This window comes from Pyrgilauda ruficollis, unplaced genomic scaffold, assembly GCF_017590135.1.
Source record: "Pyrgilauda ruficollis isolate IOZ18807 unplaced genomic scaffold, ASM1759013v1 scaffold144, whole genome shotgun sequence".
NCBI classification, from domain to species: Eukaryota; Metazoa; Chordata; class Aves; order Passeriformes; family Passeridae; genus Pyrgilauda; species Pyrgilauda ruficollis.
In genome coordinates, this window is record NW_024512988.1 from 633,816 (window position 1) to 657,302 (window position 23,487).

Genomic DNA, 23,487 nt, shown 5'->3' on the forward strand with positions numbered 1-23,487 from the left:
GCAATGGTGCTCCCCACAGGGCTGGCACCTCCCCGGGGTGTTCAAAAAGCAGCTTGGCACTGGCACCAGCAGGATGCAACCCTCATCCAGCCAGCCTGGCACTGGCACCAGCAGGATGCAACCCTCATCCAGCCAGCCTGGCACTGGCACCAGCAGGATGCAATCCTCATCCAGCCAGCCTGGCACTGGCACCAGCAGGATGCAACCCTCATCCAGCCAGCCTGGCACTGGCACCAGCAGGACACAACCCTCACCCGGCCAGCCTGGCCAATGGCTTCACTGCTTGTCCCCAGAACTGGGGGAAAAGGGACGTACATGGCACCAAAACACCTCTTAATCCACCCTCTGTGCTCCCAGGATGTTGTGATGGGAACAAACTACAGCAATCCTGGGTTTCTAGGGACAGAAATGGGGCAAATCCTGCGCCCTGCAGGGGTGTGGGGTGAGGGAGAGCACGGGGGACAGTCTCTGCTGGGGCAGGAAGGACATGGTGTGGGGACAACTGGGGCTGTCCCCAGCCCCTGAGGGGCTCCCAGCACCTGCCCTGTCCTGCCCCATCCCTTCTGGGGCTGCTCTGTGCAGGAACTCAGTGCCAGAGGAAGAGGGAAGGGGATGGGGCAACCCAGGGCCTTACATAAAGTGGAGATTCTGCGGCTGCAGGGGGAACGGGCCTGTGCTTCATTAGAAACAAACTCAGTAAATCAGCAACATCTGCGGCCTGCTGGCTGGAGCACCGCCCCGGCAGGGGAGGGAAATCTCCTGTTGTCCTCCCAGATTAAAGGATTTTGCTGTTTGCTCACAGTTTTGTACATGTAAAACGAGCTGGCCCTGACCAGCAGCCTGCCCAAATCGTCGTGTTCCATCTCTGCCCTAAGCCCTTCCAAAACCCTCAACCCAAAGCCCCCAACACAAACCTCTGCCCAGGCACCCACCCAAGGTCTGTCTGTGCTCGCTGCTCTGAGCCCTGCAAGGACACCCCACCTTTGGGAAGTGTTTTTTGGGCCGTCTCAGGGGCAAGGTGGAGCTTGGGGCTCTGACAGCCCTGCCCAGCACCCCACGCTCCCCCAGGCAGGCGGCTGCACTTCGCTGCGTAGTATTTATTCATTATATCAGAAAAGAAAACCTCATTAAATTAGTCCAGGACTCTGCTGGCTGCTCCCAGGCGGGGTCACCCAGTGCCGGGGGGTGGCTGGGGTGGGGATCCAGCATTTCCTCATTTCACAGTGATGGGAGAAGGGGCAGAGACGCCGTCCTGCGGGCCGGGGCGGGCCGGGCCGGCAGCACCCCTCAGACCTCCACCTTCTTCTTCATCTCCATGCGGTAAATGATCTGGTAGCCATCATCCCAGGCGTAGATCTGCCTCTCGCGGGGGTTGTACTTGAGGCTGGCGTGGGAGCCGTAGCGCTTGGGGAAATAGACCAGGGAGGCGTCCTCGGGGGCCAGCGTGCCGCTGACGTCGAAGACGCACTGGACGCGGGCGCGGCTGGGCAGGCGCGTGTTGTACACCACGTGCAGCGCCCCGCACACCACGAAGGCGCCCTCGGCGTTCTCCCGCGGGCACGGCGTGTCCCACATCTGCTCGATGTCCAGCGAGGCGGGGTCCAGCTTGGCCAGGCACATGTTCTTCTCGTCCTCCTTGGTGGCGTAGATGGCCCAGAGGCCCTCCTCGTCCGCCGACACCTCAATGTAGGTGGAGGGGGAGAGGCCGAAGACGGGGATCTGCTCCTCGGCCGGGAACACCGAGCTGTCCACCACTGTCTTGTTGGCCAGGTTGAACTTGATCACCTGGAAGGACAGGCCCTGCTGGCGGATGTAGTAGAGGTGGCCATCGTAGACGAGGTGCCCGGTGCCCACCCAGGGGTAGGGCAGCTTGATGCGGGCGGCCTTGCGGGTGGCAGAGAAGAGGGTGAACTCCCGCATGCGGGGGAAGACGTAAACCGTGTCGTTGGCGGTGCCGTCGAACACGTAGATCTTCTCTGAGTTCCCCGCAGCGTCCTTGGTCCAGAGCCCCGAGGCACTGCCGAAACGCTTCAGGATCTTCATGGCCCTGACACTGGCGATGGTGTCACTGCAGTCTGCAAGAGAGGGGTGGCTGTGAGAGCCTGGGAACAGCCAGGGACTGCTGCTGCCCCGTGCTGGGTTCTCATCCTGTCCCACCCGGACCCTCAGGCAACTGCCTTAGAAATTCACTGAAGGGGTTTAGGTGCATCCCTGGTGGCATCGAGAAGTTCCCTAGTGCACCCATGCCAAGGGCAGGGGAGTCACCCTCACCCCAGCCCTGCACCAGAGGCTTTGGGGATGCACAGGGCTCCAGCCCGGGGCTTGGATGCAGCTCCCAGGCTGGGGAGGATGCAGGAGCTTGTGCCAGAGACATCTGAGATGCCCTGCTGGGACACAATGCCCCAGCCCATGGCTAGGGGACACCTGGACTGGGGTGGGCTGGGAAGGGTCAGGGTAACCCTCAGACAGGACCATCCCCCTGGGGAGCCACGGCAGCCCCTCACCTGTGAGCTTGGTGTACTTCTCGTTCTTCCTCTGCTTGGCTGTGGCCACCTGCTTGTCCATCAGCGTCTCATCCACCTCCACGCAGGGCGGGGCGGGGTTCTGTGTCTCCAGGTAGTCCACCTCCCGCTCCAGCCGGTCCACGCGCACGGCCGCGCTCTCGGCCTCCGCCCGCATCGCCTCCCGCTCCTTCTCGGCCGCCTCCAGCATCCCCAGCACCTGGTTCTTGAAGTCCCGCAGCTCCGTGGAGTAGCGGCTGCTCTGGTCATGCCACTGTGAGATCCTCTCCTGGGGTGGCCAAGGGGACACTGAGGTCTCCAAAGCTCACAGCCCACCAGTGGCAGCTGTCCCAGCCTGCCCAGGCTGGGGGAGACTGTGGAGCCACACGGGGCTCGTGGCTCTGGGTCCCATCCCACCCTTTCCCGCTCCTGTGGTGCTCCCAAACAATGCTCCTGTGCTGCTTCTGCAACATTCCCAGACCCGTGATGCCCATTCCTGCAATGTTCCAAGACCCACGATATCCCCATTCCTGTCCTGCCCCAGATCCACAAGGCCCTGCTCTCCTGTGACACACCCAAGATGCCCCCATGATGGTCCTGAACTCAGAGAGCACCCCAGTCTCCCATGATGCTCCCAGATCATTGATGCCTTCCTTGCTGTGATGACCCTGTGAAGCTCCCAGACCTGCAATGCCCCTGCTTTCCCATGATGTTGCCAGACCTGTGATGTTCCCGTTCCTGTGATGTCCCCATGGCTCTCCCAGACCCACAATGCCCCTGCTTTCCCATGATGTTCCAATTCCCACGATATCCCCATGGTTCTCAGACCTGCCACTGCTCCTTCTTCTGTGATGTTCCCATTCCTGTAATCTCCCCATGGTTCTCCCACACCCACAATGCCCCTTCTCCTGTGATGTCCCCATGGCTCTCCCAGACCCACAATGCCCCTGCTTTCCCATGATGTTGCCAGACCTGTGATGTTCCCATTCCTGTGATGTCCCCATGGCTCTTCCAGACCCACAATGCCCCTGCTTTCCCATGATGTTCCCAGGCCCGTGATGTTCCCGTTCCTGTGATGTCCCCATGGTTCTGATGTTCCCATTCCCGTGATGTCCCCACGGTTCTCCCAGACCCTGCTATCCCTATCCGCCTGTTCCTCAGTGCTCCCACACCCATCTTGCTCCCCTGTATCCACAGCTGGGCTGTGCAGGACCCCGGCAGGGGCTGCCAGGTCTCCCCACACCCTGCTCCGTCCCCACCCCAGCTCCTGCTCACCCACCCCGCTCCCAGCCCCGCCGGCCTCCACGGAGAAGGAGGAGGAGAAGGGTTGGGATCGCCGCCACGGGGCGATTGGGGGTGCGGGGCGGGTGCGGGGCCCCGCTCGGGGCTGTACCTCCAGGAGGGTGATGCGGCGCTCCACGTACTCCATGAACTGCTGCTGCTGGGCGCGCAGGGCCGGGGCGAGCAGCGGCAGCAGCAGCAGGCAGCGCCAGGGCCCCATGGCCGGCAGCGGAGCAGCCTCCAGCTCAGTGCTCAGGAATGCTCCGGCCTCCCCAGCCCTTATTGCATCCAGATGTGCACAGGGAGGGGAGGCTGCTCCTTCCCCGCAGACCAGCCCCGGGCTCTTTAACCCCTTCGTGCCCCGCCCGGCGCGCTGCCCCCGAGCCGCGGGGATGGGGCAGGAGGCTGGGGACGGGCTGGGGACAGGAATTTGGGGTGCGGGGAGCACCGCAGGAGCCCCGAGCGAGAGGACACGTCCTCATGAGCCGTACTGTGGGGACAGCGAGGGGACAGCCCTGGCTCTTTGTCCGCAGAGGTGCCCAAAGCCAGCGGCCAACCTGAGCCTCGGCCACGTCCAGGTCTGGGGACAGGGATATCCCTGGGGACAGGGAGGGTGCCAGGGCAGCGGGTTTGTCCCCTGGGCAGGGACAGTGCCGGCACAGTGGGTTTGTCCCATGGGAAAGGGACAGTGCCAGTGCAGCGGGTTTGTCCCCTGGGCAGGGACAGTGCCAGTGCAGCAGGTTTGTCCCCTGGGCAGGGACAGTGCCGGCACAGCGGGTTTGTTCCCTGGGTAGGGACAGTGCCAGTGCAGAGGGTTTGTCCCCTGGGCAGGGACAGAGCCAGCTCAGCGGATTTGTCCCTGGGGATAGGGAAGGTGCCAGGCAGCGGAAGGGACAGGGATGCTGCCCCGGGGCCGTGTTTCAGATATAAAGGAGGGTATTCACGGCCCGGCAGAGCTCGGGCAGCCTGGACCAGATGTCTCCGGGCAGGCACTCCACGGTGTCCGGCAGCCCCGGGATCCTGCGGGCAGATCTTGCAGGTGAAAGTCACCCTGGATCCCACCGGGAAGCTGATGGAGGGCCTGGAGTGGGTCATGGCAGGAGGGGGCCCACAGTCACCTGCGGCAGGAGAACACCTCCTCAGGTGAGGAGCCTCTTCTCTGGCCCCAGCTGTCACTCACAGGCTCCGGGAGAGCCCCCTGGTCCTCCTGCCCCAAGCTCCTTATTTGTGTTGCTGTGTTCCTGTTTTGTGCTGAGGCTGGCAGTGAGCACTGACCAACAATTATTGTTAGCATTTGCCCACCAAAAACTGGGATGTGGAAGATGACACCAGCTCGGATATTTGGCATGGCCAGGAACCTGTTTGAACCCAGGGATGAGGTGAGGCAGCCTTTACAATTCACTTCTTGTGAGCTGCCCTTACCCAGACAAACAGAAATCAGAGCTGGATGGACAGAAATCAGGTTTAACATTTATTGCCACCACTGTTTCCAGCAGAGTGCAAATGTACCCAAACCCCAGCTGGACCATGGCAGCAGCAGAACCTTCAGAGCCAACTCTGGGCTCATCTCAGCTTTTCTGGACTTCACTCCTTTTTGCTTCAGCTTACCACAGTTAAGACAGTTATTTTTAAAAGCTAAATTTAATTTCTTTCTATTCTTCCAAATATGAAACTTGAAACAACTTATTAGTAAAAGAGCAAATCAAGCTTGTAGGTTAGAGCAAAACCCACTCCCTGCTCTGGCATCCAGCACAGCAAAAGCAGCCTCCCATGTACTGGTGATTATTTTTCTGGCTCCAGGCATGCAAACATAAACCATAAAATCACCCAGAGCCTTTTTAGAGATGCTGTGACTGCACAAACTGTGAGCTCACCAAAGGAAAGGTGAGTGTTACAGGGATCCAGTTTCATTTCAGTTTTCTAGTTCCATCTCTAGTTTTTTAATCTCCAGGAACAGTTTCTGTATTTCCAGCAGACTTTTCACTTTTTCTACAGGCATGCCGCAATCAAAGGTCGATTTAATGTAATGAACCTCTTGACACACATCAGCATCACCTTCTTTCATCTGTTAAACAGGAAAACAAACCCCAGAAAAGCCTGTGAGGATGGACTGCAGCAGACACAGAGCCACCCACAGGGGCTGCATCCTCCTCGGGACCAGAAATGAAAAGCTTTTGAGAAGTTTAAGCAGTTTTCATGTTAGAAATCAGGCAGCATCCACTCAGAAACTCTGCCAGGCTCAGAAACCTGAGACTCTGAGCACCTGGGAAGGTTGAACCATGGCAGGGTGGAAGTGGATGATCTTTAAGACTCCCCCCAACCCAACCATTCTGTAATTTCGTGGTACTCACACACTTGGGCAGTGGTGTCCAGCTGCCATCAGGCAAGCACGTGGCTGTCCAAGCATTTTCCATCATTCCATCATCTGGAAACTGGTAGCCAGGAAGGCACTCCAAGGTGACAGTCTCGTTGATCTGGTACCACTTTTTGTCACCCAAAGGGCTCTTCAGCCTTCCAAAGGGCACACGTGGCTGTGGACACAGGACTGGAAGGAAAACCCAGGGCAGAAGGCAGCTCAGCTAGAGGTCAGAAAGTAGTTTGGGAAGGCTGAGCCAGTGCAGAGGAACTTAAAATTGTGGAGGTGTGAAATCAAAAATACTTCTCTTCAAGAAGAAGGTGAAGGTCAGAGCAGCCCCTGCGAGGGGCTGTGAATTCCTTATGGATTTGCTGGTTTTGGCACTGTCTCGATCCAGGCATCCCCACGGTGGGGATGGACATTTGGCAATAAGGGAAGGGAAAGTCAGTGAACTCCTGACCTGTCTTAGACCTCCTTTACACACAGCTGTCAATAAAAACTCAACTATTACCTGGAAAATTCCAGCTTTGGGAAGGTTCTTCTGCAAAGAGAAGAAGGACTCAGGAAGCCCCAAGGACAGACAGAAACACCCCAAGCCCTCTGCTGTGCCCCAGGGGCCACAGTCTGAGCAGGGAGATTTTGGAAGCACCCCTAAATGCCCATCACATTTGCAGTAGAAGGGCACAGCTTCATTCACCCATACCACAGCTTGTTAGTGAATCACTACATCCTCCTGCCGTGGGGGTTTGGGACACTGAACTGAAAGGAAAATGCACATTAAAAATCCAGGAACAGGAGGTGGAGGAGAAAATGCTCACTCACCTGGCTGGCAGGTGGGCACGGGCGGGTCCCAGGTGCCATCAGCCTGGCACTGGCTCTGGGTAGCACCACGCAGCCCAAAGCCTTCCTCACAGGAGAAGTGCAGGAGCAGCCCGTAGGGAAAGGTGAACATCTGTGGGGTCATCCTTCCCCTCTCCACCACGGGCTTGGGGCACCGAACCACTGCGGGACAGAGCAGAGCTGGCACTGGGGGCTGGGGACAGCAGAACCCGGGCAGGGCTGCTCCTCCCGACCCCCCGATGGCCCCCGGTGAGGAGAACCAGCGTCTGGCACTTCCACAGGGATCATCCCCCCTCCTGTGGAGGAAGCAGCATCTGCAAGCAGCCCTGCTCGCTTTGTTCTGAGTGCTGGCAGTGCCCCTAGGGCTGGCTCAGCCTGATGCCGTGCCCTGATGCCATGGTGACCCCAAAGCACTCACCCCTGCACTCCGGGGCAGGCCCACTCCAGGTCAGGTTCTCCCCATCCTCGGAGGTGCAGTAGAGGGACTTGTCCCCGATGAGGGACAGCCCCTCTGCACAGCTGTACTTCACTTCAGAGCCGTAGGTGAACTGCCTGAAGCCCATGCCAGAGTGCTGCCCGTTGCTGATGGTGGGAGGGGGACCACAGACTGTGAGAGTAAAGGGAAAAGTCAGGCTTTCCTCATTCCATGGGGGAGGCAGAACGCAGAGAGGTAACAGGAGAGGCAGGTTCTCTGTGTTCATGCCAAGTGTTGCTCTCCTCACAGTCCTCCTTTCCTCTGGCCAGCTTTGGCCATGGCTGTGCCAGTGCCCCCAGTGTGACCCAGCCGAGGAGCCCACCCTCGGCACAGCCCCAGCACTGCAGCGTCTGTCCCCTCCCCTTCAGCCCCGTCCTTATCCTCTCTCTTTTCCATCCTGCTCCTAAGCAAGGTCAGGGAATGGTAAACATCACAAACCCCTTGAAGAATCCTTTCAGAAATGCAAGTCCCATTAACCAACACATTTCACCAGTTTTGGTGGAAGATGGAAATGCCAAAGCCCTTCCCTGCTGTGGCTTGGGCACCTTCTCCTCACACCTCACACGGTTTTGTCCCTGCTGTCCCTCCCCACGGCCGGAATTCCCAGCCCTGCTGCCGCTGTCCCCACTCACCCCTGTCACAGTGGGGCACGGGGGGTCTCCACATCCCGTCAGAGGAGCACTGGACCCTGTCGCTGCCCCGGAGCATGAAGCCGTGGTCACACTGGAACTCCACCTGCACCCCAAAGGCGTACTCGGCTCTCCTGGGGCTGCTCTCTGTCCCGTGGGCGATGGCCGGGCTGGGACACTGCACCTCTGGGGGACAGCACAGCAGAGAGCAGAGCTTTGCACAGAGGCATTCCCAGCAGCCGTGCTTTCCCGAGCCAGCCGAGCTGCCAGACACCTCTAGGCAGAGCTGGCAGGCTCAGGGATGGCAATTACAGGGTAAGAAGCGCTTCTCTTGGAAGGCAGAAGGATGTGAGAGCCCTGGCATCAGCCAGAAATCGCGCTGGGGGATGGCTCGTCACTGGCTGCATCCCTGAATCCTTGTGGAGCCGCTAAATAACCGGGGGGAGCTGCAGCTTTTCCTATCCAGGCACGCCACCTTTTGAGCAGCGAAATTACTGCCAGGCAGAGCCGAAGGTGCCGCAGAAAGCCCGGCCGGGCCGGCACACGTCATTTATTAAAAAAATCCGGATATTGATCTAGTACCGATATCCGACTGTGACCGACAAAGACTCTCTAACAGTTTAAAGTTAGAAAGTGTGTGTTTATTGCGACGCCAGGCAGCGTGTGGGATAGCTCCCAAATACACACGGCAATTCACAGGTGATTAGAGTCCTTTTATCTGTACAAGGGTTGAATACCCAAAATATAAATACATATTCTTCATTTTGGCAGAGCAGGGACAGCACAGAGCCTCAGCATTGCCCCAGTGACAAAGCAGGGCACAACACAGACCCTCAGCATGGGGAGCTTTTTTTCCTTGGTGGAAAACTTCAAAAATAAGTGAGGGACAGCAGCACCCCTGAGCTTGGCTGTGCGGGTGAAGAGAAAGGGAAAAACAGTGAGGAAAATTCACTAGAGAATGTGAACTGAGTGGGAATCTTCCTTCTCGTGTGCTTTGGTACCTCGTGGGTGTACCCTGCAGGAAGGGACAGCCCTGCCACGTTCCCCAGGGTGATCCCAGAGGGAATTCACAGAATCACTGGGTTGGAAGAGACCTTCAAGATTATGGAATCCAGCCCAGCCCAACACCTCAACTGAACCCTGGCCCCCAGTGCCACATCCAGGCTTTGTTAAACACACCCAGGGGATGGTGACTGCACCACCTCCCCGGACAGCCATTCCAGAACTTTATCTATTAAAAACTTCTGTAAAAACTTTTCCTTTCTGTAAAAAATTTCTTCCTAACATCCACCCTATATTTCCCTTGGGGCAGCTTGAATCCCACCAGCCAGCAACACTCCTGGTGATGCCCACCCTCCAATCCCCTGGGACAGAGTGAAAATTTTCCAGAGTAGAAATCTATGTTGGTTTAGGTGAAATGCATATCTTTGAATTAAGTCTGTAGCTTGCAAACACAGCTGTTTAGTCTGTCTGTTCTCGCAAAAAGCCTTTGCTTGGAGAAACTGCTTCAGCCAAAAGACAGAGATGAGGGAGGGCCCCTTAAACTCTGAAATAGATGGAAATGCTGCTGCAGGAGGCAAGGCAGGATGACCTAGAAGTTCTTTTTGATAAAAAAAATTAGCAGCAAATATAATGCAAAATCAGTAAAATAAATATGTATGAACCTATTGTGCAATTGCATGTACATGTATTAGAGAGGGAGATAAGAAAGGATCTGGAGTTCCCAGAGGCACGCATGTCATTTTAAAGAGAACAATCCCTGTCAGAACCCAGGACACCCCTCTGGGTGCCCCTGGCAGGGGGCTGGGGAGTCCTGGCAGGAAGCCAAAGACACCTGGGATTTCCATCTTAACCCATGGAGCAAATGACCAACAATACCCACAGAGACAGAGCTGTGTAGTGACTGCAGCGACTGAGGCAGGGGTTTGGGGGTTGATAAACATCCTGAGCAGCCTTCAGTAGGACCCCAGACCTGTAGGGTTTCCTTTCCACACAATCAAAACCTTCCCTGCCCTTCCCTTGGACCCTTGCTCAGGCAGGGCACAAGTGACTCAGCTCAGGTGGGTGACTCCAGGTGCAACAGCCTGACAGAAAAAAAATTAGGCTCTACAACAACTGCATGGCCTCTGTCACACCTGCCCATCACCAGTGTCCCCACGAAAAACTCCTCTTTCCATGTCTCCCATGAGAAATATCTGGGGGCTTATCACAAATAACAGACAAAATGAAACTCCGGCAGCTCTAACTGGGGTTTCTTCATGCCTGGCAGGTCACCAAGACAGAGTTAAAAACGTGTCAGAACATCCTGGTCCACATCCAGGTGCTGCAGCATCCCACACCTGCACTGTGCCAGGGCAGTGCCACCCATGCTGCCTTTGGTGCCATCCCCATGGAGAATATCTTGGAAAATATCTTCTTTGTGTCTCCTCCACGTTAATTATTGGCACCTCATTAGCAATGTTTGGCTTTGGCCAATGGACTGAGAAGCATCAGGAAGTAAAAGCAATAAATATTAAGAATAAAAGCAGTGTGCACAGGCAGTGCTGGTGCAGGGCTGTGCACCCTGGAGAAGTTTCTGGAAAGGTTTGGGTTTAACTGAATCCCCAACTTCCAGACAGAAACTGCTGCTTATTCCCCTTCCCAGAGACATTCAGCACTCAGCAGATTTCCACTTCTCCAGTTCTGAGGTCAGCCTGGGGGACGCCGGGCCATGCCCCAGCTGCCTTGGGCAGCTGTGGAGGCTGCCCCAGGGCTGAGGCATCACAGAATCAGTCAGAGAATCAGGGAAGGACATTATGGAAGGGACATTAGAGTTGGAATTCAAGGGATATAAAAGCTGGAATGGAAGGGACATTAAAGTTGGAATGGAAGTGATATAAAAACTGGAATGGAAGGGACATTAAACCCCATCCTGGGCAGGGACACCTCCCACTGTCCCAGGCTGCTCCCAGCCCTGTCCAGCCTGGCCTTGGACACTTCCAGGGATCCAGGGGCAGCCCCAGCTGCTCTGAGCACCTGTGCCAGGGCCTGCCCACCCTCCCAGGGAACAATTCCTTCTTAACACCCACTCTAACCCTGCCCTAATTCACCCTAAACCCATTCCCCTTTCCCTGCCAGGCCATCCCTGGTGCAAAGCCCCTCTCCAGCCTTCCAGGAGCCCCTTCAGGCACTGAAGGCTCTACCAGCTCTTCCCAAAGCCCCTGTGAAAGGAAAGCAGAGCCCCAGAAGCTGAGGAGGGAGGGGGGGACACTCACCCTGAGTCCCCGTGGGCTGCAGCCCCAGAAGCAGCACTGCCAGGAGCTGCCCTGGCCCCAGGAGCCCGGGCATGGTGTGGGCTGGGAGCTGCCCTGGGAAGGAGAGATCCTCACCCCTGAGAGCCTGCCAGGGAAGGGGAAGCAGCAGTGGGAAGTTGGGGACGGGGACACGCCGCTGACACCACCCCCAGCCTGGGGTGTGCGTGCAGGGGATGTGCTCTGGGCACAGGGGGACTGAAGGTGGTTTACAGCTCAAACTGCTCTGCAGCAGCCTGGCCTCGTGTCTGAAGCAGGTTTACAGCCAGGGCTGCTGTGGAAACATCCCCCAAACGCCTGCACTCATGGAACAGCACCTAACTGAGCTGTTGATTTACATATACTATAAATAAACCTATTTGTTATAGACACTTTGTATATTATTTGTACTGCATACATATTACAAAAATACTTCCCTTTACTACAGTTAGGACAGATTATTAAAACCCAGACAGAGCTGCCTTTACAATATCAGGTTTATTTTAATCTCTGGTCCCATCACAAGACACGTGGCCTGCACAATGCTTCTCCTTTTCTGGATGGTGCAGGAAAAAAAGTTCAAAACCATTCATTTCTTTCTGTACACTGTTGTTTGTCCTTGGGGCACACACGGAGATGTGGCACTTCTATCCTGCTTGGGAGGAATACCTGGCATTTTTGCTTTGCTAGGACAGAGGCTTTGAAGTTTTCTTGGTGATAAGAAAAGTAATTAGGCAGTGAAGGGATTGTTCCCACTAATGAGTGCAGCCTGAACTGGGCAGCACTGGGATGGACTGGAGAGGTGCAGCAGCTGCAGTGAGTGGCTCTCACCACGTTCATGCCTGTTTCTACCACCAAAATTCACTTTCCACTCAGTTCCTTCCTATCTGTGCACTGCCACTGTAGCAAACAGATCTAAATGTGAAGCTTTGAAAGGTAAAGTGATCCACAAACTGAACCTGGTGAGCTCTAAAAACTGACTCACAAGTCATTGACTCCTTATGTGACCAAATCCATGGCCAATTGTTAAATTTTGTCCTGGCTACTTCAGCATTAGCACAAATTACAAAGCGATAAAAATCCTCAGTCAGCATCATGATCCAACACTCAGAGGATGGTTCTTACAATCCCAGTGCCATCAGTCAGCTTTAGGTGGTGATTTTTAGCTCCTTTTCAAGTTTCTGGATCTCCAGGAGGAGCTTCTGGATTTCCAGCTGGGTTTTCAGATCCGACAGAGGAATTCCACACTGGAAAGCTGCTTTGTTTCGAAGAACCCTCTCACACACCTCACTTTTCCTCTTAAAAAGAACCAAAACAAAAGGCAGAGTGAGACTCCAGCGCAGGGTGACAAAGCAACTACCCTCATGAAGCTGGACCAAAGCTATTCCAGGCTACAAATGGGGCAAGAAACAGGAAAAACGGGGCAGCTGGTGGTACTTACACACATGGGTCGTGGTGTCCAGGTGCCATCAGCTGAGCAGGTGGTTCTGGAAGGTGCCCTTGCGTGCCCATCACGTTTGCAGTAGAAGGGCACAGTTTCATTCACCTCATACCATAGCTTGTTGAAGTGAACCACCACGTCCTCCTGCCTCGGGAGGCTGGGGCACCGAACTGAGGGGGAAACACACACACAAAAAAACCAATAATGGGAGGAGATGGAGGAGAAGACACCCTGCAAACTCTCTCTGTGACCCAGCAGGGCAGGGCTGTGCAGGGCAGGGCTGGCACTCACCTGGCTGGCAGGTGGGCACGGGCGGGTCCCAGGTGCCATCAGCCTGGCACTGGCTCTGGGTAGCACCACGCAGCCCAAAGCCTTCCTCACAGGAGAAGTGCAGGAGCAGCCCGTAGGGAAAGGTGAACATCTGTGGGGTCATCCTTCCCCTCTCCACCACGGGCTTGGGGCACCGAACCACTGCGGGACAGAGCAGAGCTGGCACTGGGGGCTGGGGACAGCAGAACCCGGGCAGGGCTGCTCCTCCCGACCCCCCGATGGCCCCCGGTGAGGAGAACCAGCGTCTGGCACTTCCAGAGGGATCACATCCTGTAGCCCCACATTTCTCTTCACAGAGAAAAGCAAGGCCCAATTCTTCCCAAGAATATTTCTAGATTTCACATTCTCTGAACATCAGAGAAAGAAAATTATTTATATTTTTTATTTTATTTAAGTTCAGCCATAAGAAAACACAATTCTTATCATCTGCTGTGCCTGTGTTTGTGCAAAAGTAGAATGCAATATGGAGATTGTTCACCCAAAGTGATGGTGTTCTGTTTCCTTGGCCTAGCAGGGCCAAGAGTGTGTGTGTGTGTGGGGACTGTTGGGTGACAGTCACGAGATTCAGTGCAGCGTGAGCAGCTGTGTGCAGGGCTGAGTGCTTGGCAGGTTCAGTTTCAGATGTATAGAATAATACAATAAAGTAATTAATTAGCCTTTTGATAAGATGGAGTCCTCCTTATCATTCTGCCTCCCCCTCATCGGGGTTCCCAGCACAGCTGTAACCTCCCCTCCTGTGGGAAGCAGCATCTGCAGGCAGCCCTGCTTGCTTGAACCCCGTTGTTCTGAGTGCTGGCACTGCCCTCAGGGCCTAACACCTCATGTGTGGAGACACAAGGCTTGATTCCATTTTCTCAGAAGACTGATTTATTATGTTATATATGATACTAAAATGCTACATAAAAACTATACTAAAAGAACAGAGAGAAAAGATGATCAGAAGGCTACAAAGAACAAGAACAGAATAGGATGCATAACAAAAATCCTGTGACTGCTCACAGCCTCAGGTGGCTGTGATGGGTCATCAACTGAAAACAATCCATGTGGATCAATGGAAGATGCACCTGTTGATTCCATAGCAGCAGAGAGTTATTGTTTACATTTCTCTCCTGAGGCCCTCAGCTCTCAGGAGGGAAAAATCCTAGGAAAGGATTTTTAATAAAATGTCATAGCTACACCCTGATGCCACGGTGACCCCAAAGCACTCACCCCTGCACTCCGGGGCAGGCCCACTCCAGCTCAGGTTCCTGCCATCGTCCGAGGTGCAGTAGAGGGATTCGTCCCCCACCAGGGACAGCCCCTCTGCACAGCTGTAGGTCACCTTGGTGCCATAGGAGAACTCCTTGCCATCTCTGCCAGAGTGCTGCCCAAAGGGGATTTGTGGAGGGGGCCCACAGACTGCGGGAAAAAGGGAATTGAGGAAGAAAGACATGTGCAGTGCAGTTATCACCTTCAGGTGAGAGCCAAAAGCGTTTCTGTGAAATCAGCACAAAGTTCGTTTCATGGTTGGTGTGAGGCAAATTCACAAGGAGCTGCTGCCTGGATTCTGGCCTCTTACAGCAGCTCAGGGCCACAGAAATATCAGAATAGTTCCAGTGGTGGCCTCCCCAGTCCTGAAGTGTTCAAGAGACACATGGATGTGGCACTGGTGGGATTCACTCAAAGCCTGCACCTGATGATGTTGGAGGTCTTTTCCAACCTTAATGATTCTAATTGCAGCTCTGGGAGGGGACACCTGGCTGAGGTTGTGTCCTCAGGAGCAGGTGCTGCAGGCAGGTCACCCACTGGTGGCAGGAGATCTCTTGTCCCCTGTGTGTCACACGTACCTTTGTCACAGAAGGGCACCTCGGGCTCCCAGCTCAGATCAACCCCACAGGTGATGGACTCGGAGCCCCTGAGGGCAAAGCCCTCCTCACAGGCCAGCCTCACCTGGGCCCCCACTGTGTAGTCACTGCTGCTTTTATAAACCTCCTTTCCATGAGGGATGTCTGGCTTTGGGCAATGTGGTTCTAGAAATAATGGAAAAGAAAGGATGTTGTGTGATTCCAAAAAGAACTCCAGTCATGTTTTCTATGGAGAACAGCTACCAACAAATCTGAGCCGTGGCAGAAAGTGACCATCCCCCAGGTGCAGGTCTCAGGCTGCCTCCGTAACCCTGAAGGGTCAGTGCAGGGAGTTCTCCATGCTCTAATGCTCCCTGCCCTGGGAGGTGGAGCAGGTTTTTCCCTCCTGCCTAGGTTTTCCTGAGTTTTTGGGGATGTTGCTGTGGTGCTGGGTCAGGAGATGAGCAGTGTCAGCTATTTACTCATTTTCTCCTGAGAGGGGAAATGCCTTGGGAACATCCTCTGCTCCCCAGCCTCATGTCAGCAAGGCAGCCCCAAACACAAACCACATCCCCTTCCAGCTGGGTAAATGTCTCACAGGGTTCCTCAGGAACCTCCCAAGCCTCCAGAAGCTTCCAACACACCAGCCCTGCACCCTCCAGACACCAGCTCAGCCCTGCCAAAACCCTGCCCTTTTTCCACGGAGCCCATCTGGACCTTTTGCTGCCTGTATATTCCACATTAGCCCAGGAGAAATAAACCTGGGGCCACCTGGAGTGGGGGAAAATTCTCCATGGCTTCTGTCACGCTCATCCCTCCACCCTGTCCCACCTGGAATGCACTCTGGCACTGCTGGATCCCATCCACCATCGTTGCCACAGTGGAGGGTGACGCTGCTGCCACGGCCTTTGAAAGCAAATCCTTCATTGCACGCCACCTCCAGCCTGTCCCCGCTCTCATAAACCTCCTTCACTTGCCACAGGTGCAAGGGCCTGCCATTTGGGATGTGTGGATCTGGGCAAGGAATTCCTGGGAAATGCCAAACATCAGCGAGGGTGAAACCACAGCAAAGCCAAGCGGGTGACAGGAAAGTTGTTGAGAAGACAAGGATGGATGGACAGACACATCAGGGCATTAAATCTGCCCCAAAAGCATTCCTGGGCTTTCCTGGGGGGTGGAATGTTGGTGGTGCACCCTCAAGACCACAGTGGGTGTTTTCCAGAGGTTCAAGGGGCTGTAAAGCAGAGCTGGCAAATAAAGCAAAGCCAACTCTGCAGCTGGGGAATAAATCAAAGGAATTCCAGGGTCAGCAAAGACCAAGCTGGGCCCTGGAGCATCCCCCTGTCCCCCAGGCTGTCCCACCCCACATGCAGCTCCTTCACACGTTCTGGCAGTCACAAGCAAGCCCAGGCACTCACTTTCACATGGAGCTGGGGCTTCGCTCCACACAAAGTCCTGCAGGCAGCTGATGTTCCAGGTGGTTTTCCCTGCTCGGAACTGGTGGCCCTGCTGGCACTCGTAGGTGACCACGGTGCCCACAGGGAACAGATTGCCAGCCAGCCTGGTTTTCATGGCATTCCTCACATCTGGGGGGTCATCACAGCTGCCTGGGGGTGAGACAGCAGTTTAGGGACAGTGCTGCATCACAGGGCCTGGCATGGAGGGAATTTGGGTGAAAACCACAGGTTCCCATTGTTCATTCTGAGATGTATTGAATCATCCAGGTTCAGAAAGGGGAAAGAGGGAATGCAAAAGAGATAAATTAAGATATACATTTTTTTTTTTTTCCCCCTGGAGAGAGATTTTTCACAAGGGCATGGGCTGACTGGACAAGGGGGAAGGGCTTTAAGATGAAGGAGGTTGGGTTTAGATCAGATATTGGGAAGAAATTCTTCCCTTTGAGGGTGATGCCCAGAAAAGCTGTGGCTGCCCCAACCCTGGAAGTGTCCAAGGAGAGGCTGGACAGGGCATGGAGCAAACCTGGGCTAGTGAGAGGTGTCCCTGCCCATGGCAGGAGGTGGGTGGGATGGCCTTTAAGGTCTCTCCCAACCCAAACCATCCCAGGACTGCAAGTTTGTACCGCATGGTGATTTTCACTGTTATAACAATCTGTCATTTCCGATCAAGCCGACGCTCCCTGAGCATGGGGGGTCCCAGGGGTGCTGTCCCTGACACTCACTGCGCTGGCACAGGGGCAGGGGGGGCTCCCAGAGGCCGCTGTCCCTGCAGGTGGAGGCCGGGCTGCCGCTGAGGCTGTAGCGGAGGTCACAGTCGAACACCACCGTGTCCCCAAAGCTGTAGTCAGGCTGGTACCTGCTCAGCAGCTTCCCATTCTCCACTCTTGGCTGCTTGCAGGTCACCACTGTGCCAGGGGAAGCACACAGGGAAGGAGCAGTTAGGCTCCAGCTAGGAGATATGAGGGTTATGATATTGTCCCAGATTGCAAGGCAGGGTGTGTTCTATTTGCCATCTGTCAGAGGTGGGGCAGTTGTCTTCTGTTAATTGGGCAGGTTTTCTTCATCTCTTCCACAACCAATCCTCCCTCCAGAGAGACATCTGCTGATAACAGGCTATTGAATATCACTGCATGACTGATAAAAATTACAGAATCCCATTGGGAGATGTGAGCCCAGGGGAGGAGCCAAGCATTCCTACCTGGATAGAATCTGAGATTCTGGAACACCAGCACGGCTTCTCCACTGGATTTCCCAGAGGAACAGCAGCTGCCTCTTCCCCTGGATCTTCAGAGGAAGACTCCACCCTTCTACAGGATCCCTGCTCCAGCAGAACCACCCCTGACACTGCAGGAGGGCTGCAGCCACAATTCCAATGGGACTGCTGCCAACACCCTGACCCACAGGGTGTCAGGTTGTGTTCTGACTCTGTCAGTGTTGTTTTAATTTACTGCATTGTTTATTTTATTTTTTTTTCCCCTAACAAATAACTATTATTCTTGCTCCCATATTTTTGCCTGAGAGCCTTTAATTTCAAATTTATAACAATTTGGAGGGAGGGGGTTTACATTTCCCATTTCAGGGGAGGCTCCTGCCTTCCTTAGCACACGCCTGGCTTTCCAAACCGAGATATATGGGATATGAGGGTTTTGAAAAAGCCCCCATCACCTTTTCCAGAAGGACTTAAAAGGGCCAGGGCAGCAGCAGGGTGGTGTGGTGCTTTTGTACATCTTGCCCCATGTTACAGCACGGGTTTTTAAGGCAAAGCCTAAAGAGAACCCAGGGGAGCAGGTTTGGGAACTCTTTGCAGCTGTTCTCTTTCACAGCAGGGAGAGGGATCCCCTGCCCTGTGAGCACAGTAAAATCCCATCCCACCTCCCTGCTGACACCGTGACCGTGAGGGGAGACCCCAATTCCTGTCACACTCAGGGGGTCCCATCTGCAAGAGGTGATTCCACTCCAGCAGGATGAAGAGGAGAGGAGGTTCCAAGGGAGGAAACAGCAGAGCAGGAGCAGTCAGCAGTGCAGGGGATGGTGCTGGGCTGTGGGAGCAGCTCACCTTTGCATTCTGGAGCTGGGCTGCTCCACACACCGTTCAGGTTGTCCCTGCTGGTGCAGAAAATGGAGGCCTCTCCCAGCAGGGAGAAAGGTCTCTGTCCCCTCCTGGTCCTGTGGCACTGGTAGGTGACAGAGTCCCCATACTCAAAATGCTCCTTGTCCATCCCACTGTGCTGCCCATTCGCTATTTCTGGAGGGGGTGCACAGGGAATTGCTGTGGAAGGAGGGGAAGATCATCGTGGGAATGAGAAGAAGAGAAAAAATTAATTGATTAGTTTTAAACCAAAGATCTGGCCAGAAAAAGGTGGAAACAGGAGGTAGCAGGAGGGTCAGAAATCAAAGGCAGATCTTGAGGAGCAGCACCAGCCCCAAGCTCTGGCTGGCACTGAGAGGGTTTGGGATATCCCAGGCTCAAATGCAGCTGCTTCACTGCCAGAGAGTGAATGAACATTTCTGCAGGAAGGGAAACACAGATTAAAAATGTCTTTCTAGGCTCCACCATGCCAAAATCCTGAGCAGATGCCAAACTGCAGATGCCACTGAGATGTCAAAATCCTCAGCAGAGGAACACAACAGCCTCTTTATCCAGCCCCAGCCACATCCCAGATAATTAAAGAGTAGATAATTAAGAAACTCTGCTTACCCTGACAGGTGGGAATATTTCTGTTCCAAGTAAGAACCTCATTTCTGAGCACACATTCAATCTCAGAGTGTCCAATCAGTCTGTACCTGTGTGAGACGGGGAGAGGGAATTACTCCACAGACTCAGTCCTGATGTGTTACCCACATCACCACCAGCAAGGTTTGGGCTCCTTTGTCAGAATTCCAGCAGACCAGAGATTGGTCAGAAAGTGTCACTTTCTTGAGGACACCCTGGCTTTTGACAAAAACATTTTTTTTAAATTTAAAAAATGACACGTTTCTAAGTAAATTAATAAACTTCATCAACTACTTACAGCTCTAAGCTCAGTATTCACATTTTTCCTTCAAAAGGACACTGAAACATTAGGAATGGTTTGAAAAGAGCCAGGAGGCTGAACCTGAGTTTGGGAAGAACTGCCTCAAAGCAGGAGATTAAGACACTCACAGTCAGTCCTAAAGCTCCCAAAGGAAAGCTTAAAAGGTATTTCAGTCAGGGTCTGCAATTACCTACATGGGGGAGGCTCTGACAGTAAAGGGGGGAAAAAACTTTGGAAAACTGTCTGGAGAGGAAGAAGCCCTGTGGCCCAGGTGCTCCTGGCTTACCCAGTGTTGCAGGTGAAGTTCACTTTGGAACCAAAAGTGAACGCTCCAGGCAGGACCAGTCTGCCATTGGCCGGCTCCCCGGGGTAGCTGCACACCTTGGCTGGGGACAACAGGGCTCCAGTCAGCTCCCAGCTCAGTTCTTGGCAGGAGAGCCAAAGGGTCGCCCAGTTCTGAGCCAGGGGATGGAGCAGAGACCTCCAGATGTCCCCTCCAGCCCGAGGTTATTGTGTGACTGACGGTGCTGGGCAGACCTGCCTCGTGAGCTGCTGCCCCTGGGGTCTGCAGTGACCTGGGGCGGCGTCTCTTCCCAGCTCAAGGACTCTCCCTCTGCAGCTCCAATGCTTTTCTAGACACAGAGGCTCAAAATGCCTGAGCAGAAGGACATCCTCTGAGTCAGCAGTGAAGCACAGCCGGCACCAGGGGTGATTTCAGCTCCTGCCATCCCTGCCAGCACCCAGAGGAACAGAGCTGGTGCTTCCCTTCAGGGCACTCATTGTCACCATCCCCAGGGCTCACTTTGGGTTCTGCTCGACAGCAGGAGCTGGCTGCATCAGCAATCAGAACCAAAAGGCACAGAATCACAGAATGGTTGGGGTTGGGAGGGACCCTAGAGGTGATCTTGTACCTACCCAATGTCACTGTCATATTTTCTGGAAAATCTCTTTGCCCAGGATTCTTCTCCTGGGAAGCTGAGAAGCCTCAGAGAAAAATGAAAACAATAATGATCTGATTTGCTTCTCCAGTGTTTTGCTGCTTTGGAATGTAGTTTGGACATTGTTTACCAACAGGTGGTTGTTTCATTGGTTGCATGTGAATTGTTTTTATTTATTGGCCAATTATGGCCAGCTGTGTCAGGACTCTGAAGGGAGAGTCATGGGTTTTCATTATCATTCTTTGTAGCCTTCTGTCTGTATCCTTTCTCAATTCTTTAATATTCTTTTAGTATAGTTCTAGTATAGCATTCTTTAATATCATATAATATCATAAAATAACAAATTAGCCTTCTGAGAACATGGAGTCAGATTCCTTCCCTCCTCCTCCACCCGGGGACCCCGAAATCACCCCAGCCAAGGGCAGGGACCCCCAAACACACTCACGTGTGCAGATTTCACTCGATCCATGCCACACCCCGTTCGCCCCACAGGTGAGGACGTTTGGAGTGCGAGCATTTCTGCCATAGCCTGGCCTGCAGACAAACTCCATCGTGTAGCCATAGGGGAAGAGCTCGGTGCCCTCCAGGCTCTCCTTGGGCTCTGCTGACGGCGAGCGCGGCGGGGCGGCGCAGCGACCTGGGGACACAGAGCCCGCGTCACCTCGGGGTCTCCTCTTGTCCTTCTCTGGTTGGTGTGGTTGGGAGGATCCCGAGGTGTGTCTCTGTTAAAAGTCTCTTTTCCCCAACCCAGCAGCCGAAGAAGGAGTCGAGAAGTCTTCGGTTCATGTTCTCAAGGTTGTTTATTATTTCTTTGTCTCAAACATTTTCTGTCTGGCCTGCCAAGGTCTGTTCTGCAGGTCGGTCTGAGGCACACTCTCACCTCTCGGGCTGGTGCTATCTTGTATACTAAAAACTATGTATACTATGTTTACAATTATGTTCCAATTCCTATCACCTGTGTTAGACAGTGACTTTCTACTTAAGATACTGTAATATTGGCTTTTCACAGATATGAAAATGGCTTTATATGTGTAATGTCAAAGTAAGTTTATTATAAAGATATGGTTTTTGTTTCTGTTGTTAATTAAGCTTAGGCATAGTAGTGAAATAGCTGATACAAATGTGCTTGTGTTAAAATGCCTGCTTGGATGGGATAACATCCAATGAACACAGGACAAGGATACTGCTACAGATCTGCCAGCCATCAGCACTCCCTGTCTAAGGCAGTGAGGACCAAGGACCAAAAACTGGAGGTGATAACAAAGGACTAAAAACCACAACCAAAAAATCCACATGCTCTGAAAAGGTGGATCCAAGGAAGAACCAGGCTAAACAATTCTTGGAACATGTAAACTTCTTGGGGAAAAGTTTGCTATGCATAAGGGTCCATGAATATGCAACAGGCTGATGTAATTAAAAGGTATTTAAGGGGTATCCCCAAAGATAACAGGGTGCTCTTGGCTAAGTGCCAACCCTAATAACCTTTGCTCCATGGTCCTCATTTCCCATTGTCCTTTACTAAACTTTTTACATTTTCACAGGAGAGTGAAGGTGCTTTTCACACCCCATCAGAAACATGCTGCCAGCAAAGCCAGGGGGGGTTCAGGCCAGATTCACCCCAGAGTTCCAGGGGAGGACCCCTCAAAGACTCCTCAAACAAAGAGAAGTGCAGCTTGTGGATCTCCAGTCCTGCTCCCCACAGATTCAAAGGCTGGACACAGAGTCCAGATGAAGCTTTTCTAAAGTCCAGATGAAGCATTTCTTCTCCCCACTTAGTATAAATTATTGCACTTTTCCAGCTAAAATAGTTTTGTACTTGCTTCCCACAGAAAGGGGGGGGGGAAAAAGGCAAAGGAAGATCTGATCACAAAGATTTACAGAGACCTTGAAATGCACAGGCAATGAGGAAAACAGAAGGATCCAAGCCTGGTAAAACCCAGGAGAAAGTTTTCCTCCAGGGGGTCTTGGTTTATCCTGGTGGACTCGTTCACTTACTGTGGACAGTGGCAAGGAGAGCAGCAGTGAGGAGTGACCCAAGGACAGCTGCACAGCTCCTCTGCCTCCCCAGCTCCACAGCTGACATGTTTATCCCTGCCTGGAGGTCCCACAGATGTCACATTCCCTTCCTGTGAAGACAGCAGAGGGGTATTTGGGGGTATTTATACTCAGCTCTATGCACAGGTCTGATTTCTGCACCCCTGAGCAGTTCCTACAGTCAGGAGGAGCAGGAGCTGAATTTATTTTCTGGAAATTTAGGAGTAAACCACTTTAGTTGTAGTAATAAATCTCTTGGAAGGAAATTCCTAGTCAGGAGAAATCCTGCTGGGGTCACCAGAAGAGTTCCCTAACAATGAGTCACCCTCAGGGAGAGAGAGAAGTATCCAAGCAAAAAGTTCCATGTCTATGCAAAAATTCTCTGAATAAAGGGAATATTTCAAGCTGTAAAGCTCACGGGTCAATCAAAACAAACTGCTTTACAAAATGGAATTTAAGTGCAATTTGCACTCACCTGGCACCCTTAGGGAGCTGGAAGAGCCCCCTCTGTGATATCCAGGGTCATTCATGAGCCTGAACCCTCCCAAAGCTCCAGAATCTCCCAGTGCCTCCTGAGAATGAGGGTCCCCCTCGCTGCTCCCTGCCCTGACCCCAACACCTCCCATGCCTGCTTCCCTCCTCTGCCTTTCTTTCAGCCCTTCTCACACCTCCTGCTTTAATCTGGTTTAATTTCCTGACCTGGGTGCTCCCTGCCCTGACCCCAACACCTCCCATGCCTGCTTCCCTCCTCTGCCTTTCTTTCAGCCCTTCTCACACCTCCTGCTTTAATCTGGTTTAATTTCCTGGCCTGGGCTCCTGCTGGAGCTGCACAGGAGCTCCAGCCCAGCTCCCTGGAGCAGCCCTTGGAGCTGCCAGGCTGGGAATTGTCTTACCTGGAGCTGTGGAGGCAGAAGATGGAGAGCCCCGGCGTGTTCAGCACTCACAGGATGGAGCAGGGACTGCTCTCCTCCAGCCCCCCGGGCAAAGGAGGAGTTTTACAGAGCCCACATGATCAGATCTGGCCCCACAGAGAGAAACTTCAATTCTGCAGAAAGCAGAGCTGGCCCGTTGACCCATAAATCATTAACTCCTCCCGAGC

At 53.7% G+C, this 23,487-nt stretch overlaps 2 protein-coding genes across 2 annotated transcripts; both read right to left on the reverse strand.

Moving 5' to 3' along the window:
- Positions 1–1,085: 1,085 nt before the first annotated feature.
- OLFML3 (olfactomedin like 3) lies at positions 1,086–4,042 on the reverse strand. The gene is made up of 3 exons (XM_041460544.1): positions 3,895–4,042; positions 2,505–2,790; positions 1,086–2,075 (listed from the first exon to the last, which is right to left on the reverse strand). The coding sequence occupies exons 1-3, from the start codon at positions 4,000–4,002 to the stop codon at positions 1,288–1,290; spliced, it is 1,182 nt and encodes a 393-aa protein (XP_041316478.1). The 5' UTR covers positions 4,003–4,042; the 3' UTR covers positions 1,086–1,287.
- Positions 4,043–5,240: 1,198 nt separating this feature from the next.
- LOC121349763 (complement component receptor 1-like protein) lies at positions 5,241–23,487 on the reverse strand. Its single transcript, XM_041460503.1, has 19 exons — positions 23,282–23,487; positions 22,350–22,480; positions 20,800–20,991; positions 19,703–19,802; positions 19,101–19,186; positions 18,459–18,671; positions 17,125–17,307; positions 16,364–16,552; positions 15,777–15,974; positions 14,949–15,131; positions 14,332–14,520; positions 13,084–13,263; positions 12,793–12,962; positions 12,505–12,649; positions 8,086–8,268; positions 7,397–7,585; positions 6,961–7,140; positions 6,134–6,327; positions 5,241–5,847 (listed from the first exon to the last, which is right to left on the reverse strand). The coding sequence occupies exons 2-19, from the start codon at positions 22,435–22,437 to the stop codon at positions 5,695–5,697; spliced, it is 3,015 nt and encodes a 1,004-aa protein (XP_041316437.1). The 5' UTR covers positions 22,438–22,480; positions 23,282–23,487; the 3' UTR covers positions 5,241–5,694.

Bases quoted from the DNA above. Each gene is read 5' to 3' on its own strand.
- OLFML3 (XM_041460544.1), bottom strand. From the start codon at position 4,002: ATGGGGCCCTGGCGCTGCCTGCTGCTGCTGCCGCTGCTCGCCCCGGCC. The intron at 2,791-3,894 runs GTACAGCCCCGA...TGGCCACCCCAG, and splicing joins GCCGCATCACCCTCCTGGAG to GAGAGGATCTCACAGTGGCA. The intron at 2,076-2,504 runs GTGAGGGGCTGC...CCTCTCTTGCAG, and splicing joins GAAGTACACCAAGCTCACAG to ACTGCAGTGACACCATCGCC.
- LOC121349763 (XM_041460503.1), bottom strand. From the start codon at position 22,437: ATGTCAGCTGTGGAGCTGGGGAGGCAGAGGAGCTGTGCAGCTGTCCTT. The intron at 15,975-16,363 runs GTGAGTGCCTGG...GGCATTTCCCAG, and splicing joins AGCCCCAGCTCCATGTGAAA to GAATTCCTTGCCCAGATCCA. The intron at 13,264-14,331 runs GTGAGTGCTTTG...TCTGTCCCGCAG, and splicing joins GCCTGCCCCGGAGTGCAGGG to TGGTTCGGTGCCCCAAGCCC.